The 15,483-nt window shown below is 32.4% G+C and overlaps 1 protein-coding gene across 1 annotated transcript; it reads left to right on the top strand.

Annotated features, from left to right (window-relative positions):
- The first annotated feature begins 6,525 nt into the window (after positions 1-6,525).
- On the top strand, positions 6,526-9,433 carry LOC128552880 (uncharacterized). Its single transcript, XM_053533977.1, has 4 exons — positions 6,526-6,568; positions 6,825-7,045; positions 7,663-7,753; positions 8,212-9,433. The coding sequence occupies exons 2-4, from the start codon at positions 6,887-6,889 to the stop codon at positions 8,817-8,819; spliced, it is 858 nt and encodes a 285-aa protein (XP_053389952.1). The 5' UTR covers positions 6,526-6,568; positions 6,825-6,886; the 3' UTR covers positions 8,820-9,433.
- The last annotated feature ends 6,050 nt before the right edge of the window (positions 9,434-15,483 follow it).

Raw genomic sequence — 15,483 nt, 5'->3', positions numbered from 1 at the left:
ACTTTCGCCCTTTTTACGCGTTTTAAGCTTTAAAACCCTTTTCCCTTAGTAAATTTGTCCCTATAATTAATTTAGTGTAAAGTCCCTTGGGGTGAGAACGAAGTTCGGGAAAAAGAAATCCGATAAATCCTTTTCTTTTTCCCCTTCCTTTTTTTGTCTTGATTCTGTTTAAAAAAATTTGCGTCAAAGAAATTGACAATTTTGGGGGTGTAAAACGTACTTTAAGTCAATTCTTTTTCTTTCATTTGCCGAAATACACTTGAGTTAAGGCGGGGCCACAAAATTTTCTTAAACAAAAGCTAATTCAACGTTTCCAGAAAAAAGATCCATTTAACCAATTTTTCCATAAGGGAACCGTTCGTATTTTTAGATCGAGTCTGGGGACCCGTACTTAACAATAAATTAAAAAAAAGAAATATTACGTTAATTTGATTACTCAACAAACAATTTCAAAACACAATTTTTGATATTTTTTTTTGGTTTTATGTTATGCAATACATCCCCCAAGATTTGTACAACGGAACGCATATGAAGAAGGGGGAGAAAATGTTGAAAACTGGAGACAAATTTGACGTTGAAAAAAAAGAACACGGCCTTTCTACCCTCAAAAAAGAGTTACTATTTAGTTATAACCCTTAAACAAATCATAAAATATCAGACAGAAAATAAACCTTTCGGCTAAGCACAATAGGGAGAGCGCAAATCTACTGTCAACAGTACTGCGAGTCCTCGGCGAGGGATAATGCGGCGTATCTACTTGATAAAAAAATATTGAGTTTGAAATCACTAAATCTCTACCTCTGATGCGCATTAAGTTATGTTACTTGTGCAGACTATTAAGTATTGTACAGAATCAAAAAACACTGTTTTTGGTTTTCCTTCCCCGTTAAAGTCTGCTACACGGGGGAAAGTCCTCGACGGGGATTATGGACCAAACGATTTGATAAAGGGACACTTTGATTCCGTAAAATTATAGTTACTTCAGTTAACGAGTTTGTATAGTACAGTCCCGAAACTTTTGGTTAAGTGTCCCCCCGTTACATAGCTGAAACATGTTTAAAAAAAAATTCGAAAAGAACAAAATGAATCTGAATCTAAAAAAACTATTGGTTTTTTTTAAATTTTTTTTATTCTCGATTGCAAAACAAGTTCTTGCAACAAAATTTTAAAGGCTGTCGAACTCATCCAGATGGGGAAACCCAAACCCTTTGAGAAGAGAGAGGAAAATGGAAAAAAGTTCTTTCCAAGGGCACTACCCCCCAAAGGGAGTGGGCGGGGTGAAACCGGGACCCTTCAATCTCAAGGCGGACGCGCTACCCCGCGCTACGGCGGCTCCACAGAATGCTATCTTTCTTTCACTTGACGTAAAACCGTGTCTGACTAAAAATCATTATTCTAGTGCCGGCTCTAATTGAGGTTAAATAAAAAAAAAAATTAAATATAATTTTTTGATTCACTAACGCATAGAATGTGGATGTAGGTATTTTACAAGCAAGAGTCTGAATAGTTCAGCATTTTGCATTATGGGAGTAAACAGAATGTAGATACGGTTGTTTTTTGGAAAAGATTTTAAAAAAAACTAAAAAATAACAAAAAAGGGGCTGCAAAATAAGAAATTAGAATTCAAAGCTTACACCCCTTCACGTTGTAATTAAAAAGACAAAAAGGACTTAAATTTATCAAATTTCCCGCCTGTCAAAATTCCCTCTTATTGTAAACCTTTTTGCGGATAAAAACGTGGCAAGTACAAAAAGGTTTTTATCGCTTCAAAAATCGACCTAGATTAATTGAAAGTTTGTATAAAGTTTGCATAAACAAAGTAAATTTTTTACAAAAGATGCTACTGCAAAATCTTTAATATTATAGAAAAATAATCAAAAAACGGCATTTTTATTGGAAAAAAAACTGTCAGCGCCAAAAAAAGAATGAAACTAAATGACTTGAAAATTTTTGTCGATCTGGCTTTAAATTTAAAAACGGGTTTTGATCGAAATGACTGCTTCGTCGTTTTAAATCTTTCACAACCTAGTGACCTACTTTATCCCCCCCATGAAATTTTGGCAAACCTTTTCGTGTAAAAATTGGTTTGTAACCAGGGGGTAAGGCGTGGACGGTAGCTGCATTTCCCTACCGTCCGTGAACAGGGCCCTCAAAAACCCGGCTGCAAATTTCTTTTTTTTCGTGTTAGCGACCTGTGAAGTTTTTTTACTTTTTTTTATTTTTAAAACATAGAAAAATAAACTGCCTTACACTGTAGGTAAAAAGGGTGGTGTAAACCTTTTAAAACTGGCTACTTTTAATAATTTCAAAATATATTTAAACATTAAACACACCCCTAAGCCTTTTATTTTTATGTCACTGTCATTTTAACTAATATTGAATTTTCTATTTTTTATGCAAACAGTATAATAATGTATAGTTACCGTCAGGAATACAAATACTGTTTTTTCTATTTTTTTAGTGGTAATTAAACTTTAATTTCAAAAACAATTGAAAATTACAAATTCAAGCTACAAATTTTCAGCGACATACTTAGGCCCAAACGTTTTTTTTTAAAGTCAAAAAATTTTATTGAATGTGTGTGTTGGGGCTTTAAAAATCATTATCAGTGGAAAGAAGGCCCCATATTACCAGCATGTTTAAAGCGCCCACAAAATAAAAGTATTCTTTTTATTTCCCAAAGGGGTTTTTAAAACTTTCTAAAAAAAAAAAAAAAATAAAAATACCTATTTAAATATGCAGTGCTATATAAGGGCCAAACAAATTTTTTAATTCTAAAATATTGCTAAGTTAATGTGGTCGAAACATAGAACTGGGGTAAATTTAAAGGGATTTGGCCCCCAGTAGAGTACCTCCTTATTAAAGGAAAACAATTTCCCACCATAAACCCACTTGACGCAATTTTTAGGGGGTGCGGGCGCAAGGTTCAACCCCCCTTCCATTTTTTCCTTCTTTAAGTTTTCACTTCTTTTAAGCTTTTATTGATTTATTGTACAAAAATGGAAAAAAATCATTTGATAAGCATTTCTTGCTGTTTTAAAAATTTACCTCTAAACAGAAGGGGGTGAGTTTAAAATCTTTAAAAAAACTGAGTTACGTCCTTTATTCTTTGATTACATATTTTGGAAAAAAAGTAGGGGTTTTACCCTGCTCCAAGGTTTTTTGAATAAGTGAAAAATTTAAAACAGACCCCCAGGATTGACCTAAAATTTTTCCCAAAGTTTGGGGTTAGAATTCGCTCATTAATTACTTGAGGAAACCCCCGAAAAAGACGTTGACAGTTTTTTTTAAGTTTATAATTTTTTACCAATATTTGATGTTTTTTTTTAAAAAAAATAATGAATAAAAAAATTCCCGCAAAATTTATGCAGTGGCATCACTTTTAAATTTTCTCTACTTGAGCTTGGGAAATCCAAAATATTGAAAAAAAATTAAATATCCACGGTAAAATTTTTTAAAAAATTTTCAACATGTGCTAAGCCGGTCAACTGAAGAATATACCAACAATGCCCTTTTTAAACATTAATTTGGGGTTTTTTATACCCTTAAAATAGTTTAGACCACCTTTGTTTCTACAGTGAAAGAAAATTATTATTTTTGGCTAAAAACTAACTAAAAAAGGGAAAGCTGAAAAAGTTGGGGATGAATTCTAAAAAAACTTAATTCAGGGGGGGGGCCTAATTTTTTACCTGACTGTAGAATAGCTGTATTATACCAGTATTATCACAAGATTTGCACGAAGTTCATGTGGGGGGAAAAAAAGGTCACTAGTCGTTGTGGGCTTTAAATTGCAAATTTGATAAGAATTTAGTAAAGGAAGTTCGTTTAAAAAAAACGACTTATTTTATAATTTTTATTTAAAATCACCCCCAACCCCCTCCACATATTCGTTTTCCAGAGTTGTATAATGATTAAGATACTATATTAAATAAACCCTTTTAGCAGACTGCGTTTTAATGAATAAACCCATAATTTTAGTATGATTGTTTGTAAAAAATACCCTTTTAAATTTTTTCAATGATTTTTTATTACCTTGACCCTCATACCCTTCAGGATCATCAAACCCTTCGTATCTAGTAAAACAAGAACTTGGTCCCCTGTTAGGGTGGGGAACACATTACCCATATACCTTTTTTTCCCACAGTCGTTTTTGTGACCCGTCTCAAAACCAGAATTGGCACCGTGAAGAAAAGAAACACTTAATTTAAAGGTTAATTGCCGCTATTTTTACATTTTTTAAAAAAAAATATCTCAGAAATACAAGAGCTTTATTGCGTCTTTGAAAGGCTTTATTTGGAAAAAACTTCGGTATTTGTTTTTTTTTATTCAAAGAAAAAAACGCGGAAAAAAAGCAACGGTATGTTTCAATTTTCCCTTTTTTACTTATTAAATGTCATTCTTTGGACCGGCATGTAGCGTATAATTTTGTAAATGCGCAAAAACCCTTTATAGGGATGACTGAAACCCTAGCTGCCCAGTTTATTTAAGAGAAGGGCTTTTCAGTTTTCTGGTTTCCCTAAAAAACTATGTTCATTTTTTTTCATTTTTTCTCAGTTTGGGTTTAAGGGTTGACTGGTCGAGTCGCTTTGCCTCAACTTTTAACCATATCATTGGGGAATGAAAATTGGGGGTTTTCGGCCAAGGTAAAATAAAAATTGTTGTAGATCTTACATGTATTGCCACACGCATTCAAGAACTGATTTTGTAGCTAAAAAAACAATTTAATAAAAAACCTTTATTAAACCCCCAAAGCAAAACCAAAGGGACTACAAGTTTTCTTCATTCCATTTACCATAGAAAAAGGAGAAAAAGAGAAAACAAAATGGCATCGACTACAAAGTATTTTAACCTTTTCTAAATTTTTAAAAGAATTTATTTAAATATAGGAGTGTTCCTTTTATCTTATTTACTAAATTAGATTACTACGGGTTGTTTCTTTTGACACTGGTTTTGTGATTCTTTTTGCCCGGAAAAATTTGGTTTCCTGTAAATAGTTTAATAACGGGGAAAAAAGCCCAAAAAAAGTCGCAAATAATTAAACCCAAATTTTTATTTAACTTTGGTTGGAACTAAACCCGCCGAGCTTCTCAAAAAAAACCGGTTAATTTCTTTAAAGTTCATAGGGTTCAAATTTGGGATGAAGATAAAAAACGTTTGCGGAATTAGGGGCCCCTTTAAACTATAACAGAATAAGTTACGATAAATTTAATTTTTGTCCCCGCTTTTGTCCCGATTTAAATGAATTCCAGGGAATGGGCTGGAAAAATAGTTATGTTTTTTTGGCCATTCCTTTTGGTGAACCTTTTCGAAAAATAAAGGGGGTTTAAAAAACTTTCTATTAAAATTTAAAAAAAACATAATGTTCTATGCTACTGTGGATTTGATAGAAAATTTTATGGGTAGTTTTCAATTTTTATTATGAAAATATTGCCCGGGTTTTTGGAGAATGATTTTTTTTTTCTTTTGGCTTTTTAGAAACTAAGTCTTGTAGAACTCTTTTCAATTTCCGTCCAGATTTAAATAAACCCACAACTTATTTGAAAAAGTTACTTGAGTTTCATTGGCAAGTTACTTCAGATTTTGCATGTTTAACTCTTTGACGGGGCTGCTATACACTGTTGGTTGAATTTATTGAAAATTTATAAAAATGATAAATAGAAATTTAGTGACGCCCATTGTAGGGTTTACGGTTTTTTAAAATTTTTAAAACTAATCACGGCCCTTTTAATTTCTATAAAAAACTACATTTTGCATATTTTTATCCCAGAATTTTTAAAAACAGAAAATCTTCCGATTTAGGAACCGCAAAAAAGTGTCCCTGAAAAAAATTTAGAGCTACCAAGAAAACATTGAAACCAAAATTTTAGGGAAAAAAAGAACGGTTCCGAAATAAAATTTTTTGTGAGCCCAAATTACTGAAATCAAGAAAAGCAATAAATGGCAGGAGTAAGTGCAGCTTATACATGATCAGTTTCTAACTGAACCATAATGTGAACTTGAATTAAGTGTTAATTCAAGCATCCAAACTTAATATAAACTAAAATGTCGTGAAAGGACGAACTTTAAAAAATTGTTATGTTGCAGATGTTGTTTCATTAATATTCATCGCATACAAACTAAATATAAATTCTAAAGAAATATCATAAATATTCTGAATTGTTTTATGTTGCAGATGTGTTTTGCTCATAAATATACTTACTGTTTAAAACTACATTATGGTTTGTATTCTACAATTTATTTGTTAAGTATTCTAAGAAGCTATTTGTTATTAACATGACATTTATTTATTGCTGTATTTACAGTGCTGAGTTCCCTATTGCTGAATTATGTCCATTCCATACAAGTTGGAGAGTCTCCATGTTTGACAAGCGCAATGATTTCAATGTCGGCAGTGGAAAATACACATGTAGTCCAGAAAGCTTCGGAAATATATAAACGTGAAATGCAAAGACGTCTTGCTTCTCATCCACCGAGCGAAAAAGGTCTTGTTAACTATCACAAGGACAGTATGAAAAATGCTCTTAAACTAATTATTGACGATGAACAAATCTATGAAGAACAGGCAATGGTAAATAAAATTCTTAAGAATTTTAGCAGTTTATAATGATAAACATTATAAGATAATTAAACTTGAGAGCATGTAGTTTTACTTTGATGTTTTCATCGTGCAATATGAATATAAGATATCGATATGACTGTGACGTTGTCCTTACCTTCCTGTGAACAAGTATATTCTTTATACCGTTCCATTGTTATATCACATTTAGTTCTTTTGACAGTAATATTGTTATGCTTCTCATTCAATTTGAATTTGATAATTTTAGGTTTGCTTCAAAAACCAGTTTGAAAAATTCAAGAATATTGTCAAGAAAGATTTAGAAGCAAAATGTTTGGATTCACTAGGGAGACTGGATACAATGAAAATACAAGTGAAGATAAAGAATCGCAAGTACTGCACACCCTGACAGGGTATGATGATTATATGAAAGATATAGACTCACTGATCCAGCAGTTCAATAGAGAAGCAGGCTACATGGGATCTGTGGTAAGCTATATCTCTGAAGTTTCATTTAGCATTTAGTGCATTGAAGCAAGTTTCTGTCCGGCTCTGTTTTAAAGATTTATCACACTTTTCAGTAATTTGAATAATACCTGCTTTTACGTATTGCCTTTTGGCAGTTTTTGTGGTATTCCAGTTTGTTTAGTTCAGCCCATTGTTTTCTTGTTTAGGGAAATCCCATTATTTTTAAATGGGGACATTACGCCGCTTTCCAAGGAATTGCACTCTGTGTTTCATTTACGGTTCCTTGTTTCTGCCGTACGAACACATTCGCGGATGTCTCAAAATTATCTTTTGTACTTGTAACACGTGGAAATGTTGAGCTCCATCTGGGGCTAGAGGGCTTGAACGGTAGCATGCATTTCCACTACCGAATTATATCAGTATATTATCCATATCTGAAATGTGTTTACATAAGAAATGACATACTCTCCCTGTTGCTACACTTAGATAGCTGTTGGGAAAGCTTCTCGGTCATTTTGAAGCAATAGAATGCATCCATGCAATCACAACAGAGCTTGCCAATGAGTGATTTTGATTAATGTGCAAAACCTTAGAACACATTTATTGAACTGATACATATCTTTATTGTTTTTTAAAAGGCGAGAATTGTTCTTCAAGAGTTTCTTGATAAAAAGGTAGAAGAAGAGGAAATTGTGTACAAAATGGTTCTAGAGGCACTAGATGGGCAAGGTAAGAGTTTTAAATCTGTCATAAGATATCAGAATATTCAGCAAATAAAAGGCTACTTTGTATAGAATTCTGAACACAGGCAAATGACCGGAATGTGTTTTACATGTTTTATTAATGTAAAATAAACATGAATCTAGATCTCTCTCCGATTATATGCATTAACATGCTGCGGTAGGGTATATCTTGAAAAAAGATCTTTTAAAACGCCTATTAGTTATAATGATTATGTAACGCTTCAGCTAATTGGTAGTACACTTACTTTTTGGTTTTTTGTGAAAAAACCCGATCCGCAGAATAGATACTCGTCTGTCTGAGCCCTCTTGTCAAGAATAGATATTTCATTTCTATTTTAAGCCGTAAGCCTATGAAAAAAAGTGGAATAGCTTCATTGAAAAACAAACGTTTGAATGAGTTCTGTAAGAGAGTTCACTGAATGATATTCATTTACTTGTTTGCAGAAGGGCCAGCAAGGAGAAAGATGAAGCGCCTGAGTCTGTTCAGAGAAGAAGACGCTAACATTTTAAAGGGGGAAGAAGAAGTTGAAGAAGCAATTCGAGCTGATATTGAAATGTTACAAGTCAATGGCTTACAGAACATCGGAACACAATACCTTGGCATGCTGAAGACGAAAATTGAAGAAGTAGACAGAGTAAAGAAAGGGCTCACTCGGAGCAGCTCATACTATCATAAATTATGTAAAGAAACGGCACATTGGAAAGACATTTTTGACAAGGCTATATTTAATTTGTCCCACTATAGGAAGCAGCTAAAACCAGTAACTGAGCAAAAAGAAACGGATATGCGATGTACAGCTTATAATGAGCCTTTGGAAGATGTAATAGAGCCACTTTGGAAGAAAGCGCTGGAAAAAGATGAATCCATAGACGAAGATGATGTCACGTCACAATGTTCTTTTGATGGGGAGGATTTCAAATCTGCAAATGGAGACAGTTTAACGGTTCTTCCTAACAGGGTTTCGCCAGATGGAATGTCTGATGATCCAGTTTATCGTGACCCGGCTCTTGTTGAAGAACAAAGAAAATCGGATAAATGCAATATCATATAAAAGCTATTGATTATGGGACAATTTTGCTTGGCAAGGACGAGAATGATTGAACTTATTTTTTGAAATTAAGATTTTCCGAGTATGATGAGTACACGTGGCTAATGGAAAATTATTAGAACGGTGGTTGTTATATACATAAATATGCACTGTGTACAAATTTCATTTCAGATGCTTTAAATTGTAATGTTATTAATCAAGCGATTTCATATTGACCTTGTTATTTGTCAAAGGGTTGTCGTTTTGGCCCAGGGCCGTAGGCCGAGGGACAAATAACTAGGCAAATATGAAATCACTTGATTAATGACAATTTTATTATTCAACTTTGTAATATTTGCGGTAACACCATTAGAACTCTTTGACTTACCTTTACAGTTATTCATTTTCAGATCAAAAATTTTGTTTTGATTTATTTTTGAAAGCATAATCATTTTAGCCAGTAAAACAGAATGGGTTGTATATAGGTACGTGTTAATAATTTTGAGATATATTATGATGCCTCGACATAATCAAAAGTAACTGGAATTTACCTTTTTAATTTTTCTCGAGTGAGCATCTTATGATCTGTTTATTTGAACTGTGATAGAAAGTGCTTAAAATGCCATTTTTTAGTAAGGTGCAGAAACATAATTTTTTTGCATATATGTTGATCAAGATAATACAACTAACTAATCACATACTATACACCCCCATGCCTCGTTGCATTCTTATTCGTCGTGTTCTCAACTAAATTATTCTTCCACTTTCCAGCACATGAATCGCTATTGATTTTGCTCAAATAGTTCATATTATAGATTTAGGATAAGTCTCATCCTTTTTAATTAATCTGATTTTCGCATATTTTCTCAATATTTTCCTTGAACATTGTCAGAATTTCTTACAGGAACACTTGTTTGTACACAATATCGAATAATCCGAAATCATCGTTGTAATCTACAAAGACGTACATCGACATCGTAGGTCCTTTCATGAACACGTTAGATGATTTGTTTGTGAGAAATGTGAAAAATATTGATCTGAACCGATCAAAATGCTTGAATTCCGTATTGGCCCTGTTTTCTCGTATTGGCCCTGCATTTTCTCATACTGGTTCAGTAATGTTTGTGTTTCGTATTAGCTCTTTCTGATTCAAATGTTGTGCGCAAAAGTCTAATATAGTGTGTAATATTGTAAAGTTGAATAATGGTACAATGTACAAACGAATATTGTTGAAGATTAAAAATCTCCAAAAAGATGATTGGACTAAATTTTCTAGTAAAACAAACTAGACAGAAACACTATAAAATCAGATAACTACTTTTGTGAGTGAATTCTGCAGAAAAGTAATGCTTCGGCTTTGTTTTGGCAGTAACACTATCATACAAGAATTCACCAAACACAATTATCATATCAATAAAGTGTAAAAAAATAAAACGTAGTGAAAAATCATTTATAAGAACAGTCGCAACATATTACACAGGTATTAGATGGATTCTTTGATCATAAAAGGCCATAAAATATAACAACACTGAGTCCACAGAACAGGGAGACATTTTACAGTCGCCATACGGCGCTTACAGATTGCCGTTGTGATACTTTATAAATCTGTAAGAAAAGCCTTTTAAAGCATAACATGCAACCGAGCAAAATGATAGCAGACTCGGTCTGACTGAGTCTGTTGTTGAGGGGTTATTGAAGTACATTACCGCTTACGCCCAACTAGCACAGTATTAAGCGGAACTCTATTAAAGCCACAGTACGTCACTTAAATATTGTTGTTGTGTTAGTTAATAAAATAAGCAAGCAAACCCTTTTTAAACATAAAATGCAATTAAGCGAAATAATAGCAGACTCGGTTTGATTGAATATCTTTATGAGATGTAACATTTGGAGAGTAAAGGACCTCTCACAACCTGCTAGCACCGTATAAAGCGGAACTCTATTACACAGGTATTAAATGAACTCTATAATCTCAATACCTTTTACAGCCGCTGCACGGCTTGCTGTTGTGATGTTTTATAAAATCAAGTTGCCTACCGTTTATTCAAGAAAAGAGATTATTATTTGTGCTGAAGTGAAATCGTAGTGTATTTTATTAGGACTAGGCATCAATACGACTTTGGTATATGAATACTATGTTTAAAAGATATGCTATAGTATTACTCTATATCTGAACACCTATAAAGAATAATCATAGTTTTCCGGTAATTGCAGTGCAAAATTGTCGAAGGGCCAATGTCGGATGGCATATTCGTAAGCTGCCTGGGTTCCTATGGCTCCATCATATCATATATTATTTTCTTTCGCCATGGTTCTATGCTTTCCTAGCGTAACAAAAGAGGGTTATGATCCCCATTCAACAGAAAATAAAATTATTAAAGTAGTATCAAAGACTAACAAACAAAAAATATTATCAAATAATTGCCTGCTGCGCACTAAATATAGGAATGAATAATGTCGGTCTGAAATCATGATTTGTTTGTGTACATGTAGATGCTTATATCAGGCATATTAACTTTAAGTGTGAGAAAGGGTTGAAGTGGTTACCTGTCGTTGGCGGCTCCAAAGTAGTGAATATGCGGAATTCAATAAACTGGAATTGACCACGCAGACTGTAGTGTCTTCTGTTTATACAAGTTTGTAAGGTAACATTTTTGCTCGATAAATCGAGAGTCATGTAAATTTATAAAAGGTAATACAATCGTCCCGATGAAAATAATGTCACAAACATCTAAATATCGTGACGTAGCTGGTGCACACAGGTAACGTGCACGTGAATGATTATATCGCTGATCAAGTATCAACTATAGAAATGAGATAAAAAATTTAAAAGGAATTGCGAAGGTCCAAGAAAGGTAGCTCCCACAAATCCAAATCCTACAACAGTGTATGCATATACGTATGTTAAAAATGCATACGTAATACATAGACAATGTCAAACTAACAGCAGACGAAACGAACAAACAAATGGAAACGGTCAGTAGCAAAAACATTGCGTGACAGTTTTAACCGTTTACAATCTCTTACTCCCCATCATGTCCAAAAGTTACAAGACATAGAAAATTAAATTTATCCCCACTAAGCAAAGTAACCAAATACACTTCATTTTAACTGACTTAAGTAATAACATTTCTAAAGATTAGAAATTCACTTCATTCTGATCTATGCACTTATTTAAAGGTGGCCAATCACGGTTGAAATTATGCAATTACTCCCCTTTAAACAGGAAATTATTAAAAGTAGGCTATTGCTTTTGATAAGAAATAATATCAAAATCAAAAACAGTAGTCCATATTTTAATGCTTTCGTATTCAAGGGGAGTAATTACAAAATCATAACAAGTAAATATCGGTAAAAACCGATAGATACTCCTTGACATTTGTAGATAAAAAGACAAATTGTGGAATTTACTGACTGGGCACATATAGTTAACTAATGTTGAATGATCAAAGGGCAGTACATCATGGTGGACATCCTCTTGATTATGAATCTTCCAATTAAGTATGTCTATTTTCTAACCAGTGGTTGCTGTGAATTGTACTATAGTATACTACGGTTGAATAATCAAAGGGAAATAATTCGGTGAAAAATCATCCGACCGAAACATAAATGCATTATGTTCATCACCTTGTGATAGTAAAGCTGCCGATGAAGTTTCGCTAAATTCCAACCAGTAGTTGCTATGAAATACTCTTGACTAGAAATGCGGGTTGGACGGACGCAGCGGCGTCTATATGTTCCCCTCCGTGGATCATAAAATTGATAAAACATACTTTTGGAATAGGTATCTAATTCTATGAATAGCAAAACAGAAGGCGCCGAAGTTACGACAACGCCTCTTAGTGATAACCAGCCGTTGTTTTGACGACGTCCGCGTATAGTTCGGGAGACGTTCCTTATATGACGTCGCAGTTGTTCTGTCTGGTGAACATTATGGCCGTAAAACTGATTTTAATGTTAAATGCAGAATGTGTGCAATTTATTATATGTGACCATGACTGAGAAAATGGGTCCAGATGAGGAAATTTTAAATTTTTAGGTTTTTGCATATTTAGAAAGTATACCCATTCAGAAATAAATGCTGAAAATTTCAGATGAAAATCTTCAAAATTGTCAGTTTTTATGACAGATTTTGTAACATAGGTATTAAAAATGAAAACAGAACATTTCAGTTATTCTTTCTTTCTAGTTTATTTCTCACTTACTGGTAATGGCTAACAATTCTGAAATAAATTTATCTTCTGTTACAATTGCATGATATATATTAGATCCCTTCTTATTACACAAAATGATAATCAACTAAAATCTACAACAATTTCTATAAAAATATTTCTCAAATTGTGTTACCATGGCAACAAATATATTAAATTCCCTTTTCTATGATAAAACTTTTTAAAAAAAACTTGTTCACTTAAAGTAAGGACTTTAAAAAGTAAAATATTAGAAGGCCTATGTATTTATAAAAATAATCTGAAAATTTCACATGAAAATATTAAGAATGTTTGGTTTTATGACAAGTTTTTGTAGCATGGGTAATAACCATAAGAATAAGTTAGATTTGTCATTGTTTCTTCATAACTTGTCTTTTAGATACTGGTAATAAATGACTATTTTGGGAAAAATGAACCTTCTTTTACTATGAAATTTTATTCTTGTGATGCTTACTTAAAACACAAAAAACAGCTAATTAAAATCTTTCATATTTTCTATGAAAACATTATTCAAATTGTGTTACCATGGCAACATATGCATTAAATTCCTTTTTCTACAATAGAACTTAAAAATAAAAGCTTAATTTGAAATAATGTTTCTTATAAGTTGAATATTCCGAAGTATATGTATTCGAAAGTAAAATTTGAAAATTTTATGTGAAAAGATATAAAATGTTTGGTTTTATGACAGATTTCGTAACACGGGTAATAACCACAAGAATAAACTATATGAGTCGTTGTTTCTTCAGTTTGTGTTTTCACTTATTGGTAATCACTGGCTATTTTTAAATAAATGAATCTTCTTTTACAAAGAATATTTAGATATTCACTTAAAGTGCCAACATCTAGCTGGCTAAAGTCCTTCACATTTTCTATAAAAACATTATTAAATCATGTTACCATGGCAACATATGCATTCGATTCTATTTTCTATAATAATACTTTAAAAAAGAGCTAAATTTGGAAAAGTGTTTCAGATAACTTGAATATTATCAAGTGGTGTGTATTCAAAAATATTATCTCAAAATTCCATGTTAAAAAAAATTAAAATGTTTTGTTTTATGACAGCGTTTGTAACATGAGTAATAACTTTAAGAATAAGACATTTCTGTCATTGTTTCTTCATAACTTGACTTTTACCTGCTGGTAATAAATGACTATTTTGAAATAAATGAAACATATATTACTATTGATTTTTTTTATTGTTTATGCTTATTTTAAAGTAGAATACTAGAAAGTACAGCTAATTAAACATTTTCCATATTTTCTAAGAAAATTGTGTTACCATGGCGACATATGTTTTAAATTCCCTTTTCCTACAATAATACCTAAAAACAAGAGCTTATTTTAAAAAAGTATTTCTAATAAGTTAAATATTTTAAAGTATAAGTATTCAGGAAAGAAATCTGAAAATTTCACATAAAAACTTTAAAATAACAAAACAAAAAAAAGTAACAAAAGTAGTTATCGTAAGAATAAACATTTCAGTCATCCCTTTCCTCATAATCTGTTTTTTTTCACTGGCTAGTTATAACTGACAATACTGAAGAAAGTGAACATTCTTTTACCATTACATTATATACTGTAGATCCCTTATTGAAATACAAATCCATAATTTCAATGAAATATATTTTGAATTGTGTTACCATGGCAACATACATACTAAATTCCTTTTTTCTAAAAATACTTTAATAATTAACACAATAGCTTAACTTTTGATGAAGGTTACACTGCTACAAGCTCTGGTGAAAAGTAAATATTTATTTCCAGCCAATACTTTAATGTAGGCGACTGAAACTACAACCTTTACTTGATGTTTAACCTTAACAGCTAAACACATCTATATGAACAGAAAAACAGGCTAAAGTGTTGTGTATTAAAACGTTTGAATTCAACAACAATTTCTATCTTTTATATTCACTTCCTTTTTTCAGTTCTCAGAAAAATCCTCGTCAATCACAATTTCAGTTTTCAGTTCAAGTGGTCTGGGACAAACAGAATCCTTTGACTTTTCAGACAAATGCTATTCTCTTAGGAGTTCACACAGGTACCATTGTCAGGCTTGTGTCATTCCATGTCAGTAATATTCGTTTGGCAAGGGGGAGAATATTTTAGTAAGTTAACTGTCTCAACTGGACTGTCACTTTTAACACTAACAATCCAGGTGTTTCTGCAGACATGGTAAAGTGGTAATACTTAGTTATCTTCTTCAAAAGTTTAAAATATTGTGATAAGATATTTCTCTACTGGTAGAATGTGACAGGATTTAAATCATTGTTGACCAACTGTGCAATGTTATGACCTTTCTTTGATGACTGACACACTGTGTCAGCAATATCATGTATTATTAAAGGTCACAGCATTCACCCTCCTCCACAGATTCTTCTAAATTCAAAAGTGCAAGTCAGATTCAAACTTTGCATGGTCTGTGATCATAGTTGAATATTCAATCGATCTGCGATATCCTGTAACAAATA

Source organism: Mercenaria mercenaria, chromosome 1, assembly GCF_021730395.1.
Source record: "Mercenaria mercenaria strain notata chromosome 1, MADL_Memer_1, whole genome shotgun sequence".
Lineage (NCBI taxonomy): Eukaryota > Metazoa > Mollusca > Bivalvia > Venerida > Veneridae > Mercenaria > Mercenaria mercenaria.
The sequence above is the reverse complement of the archived record's forward strand: the minus strand, read 5'-3'. Positions and strand labels throughout refer to the sequence as shown.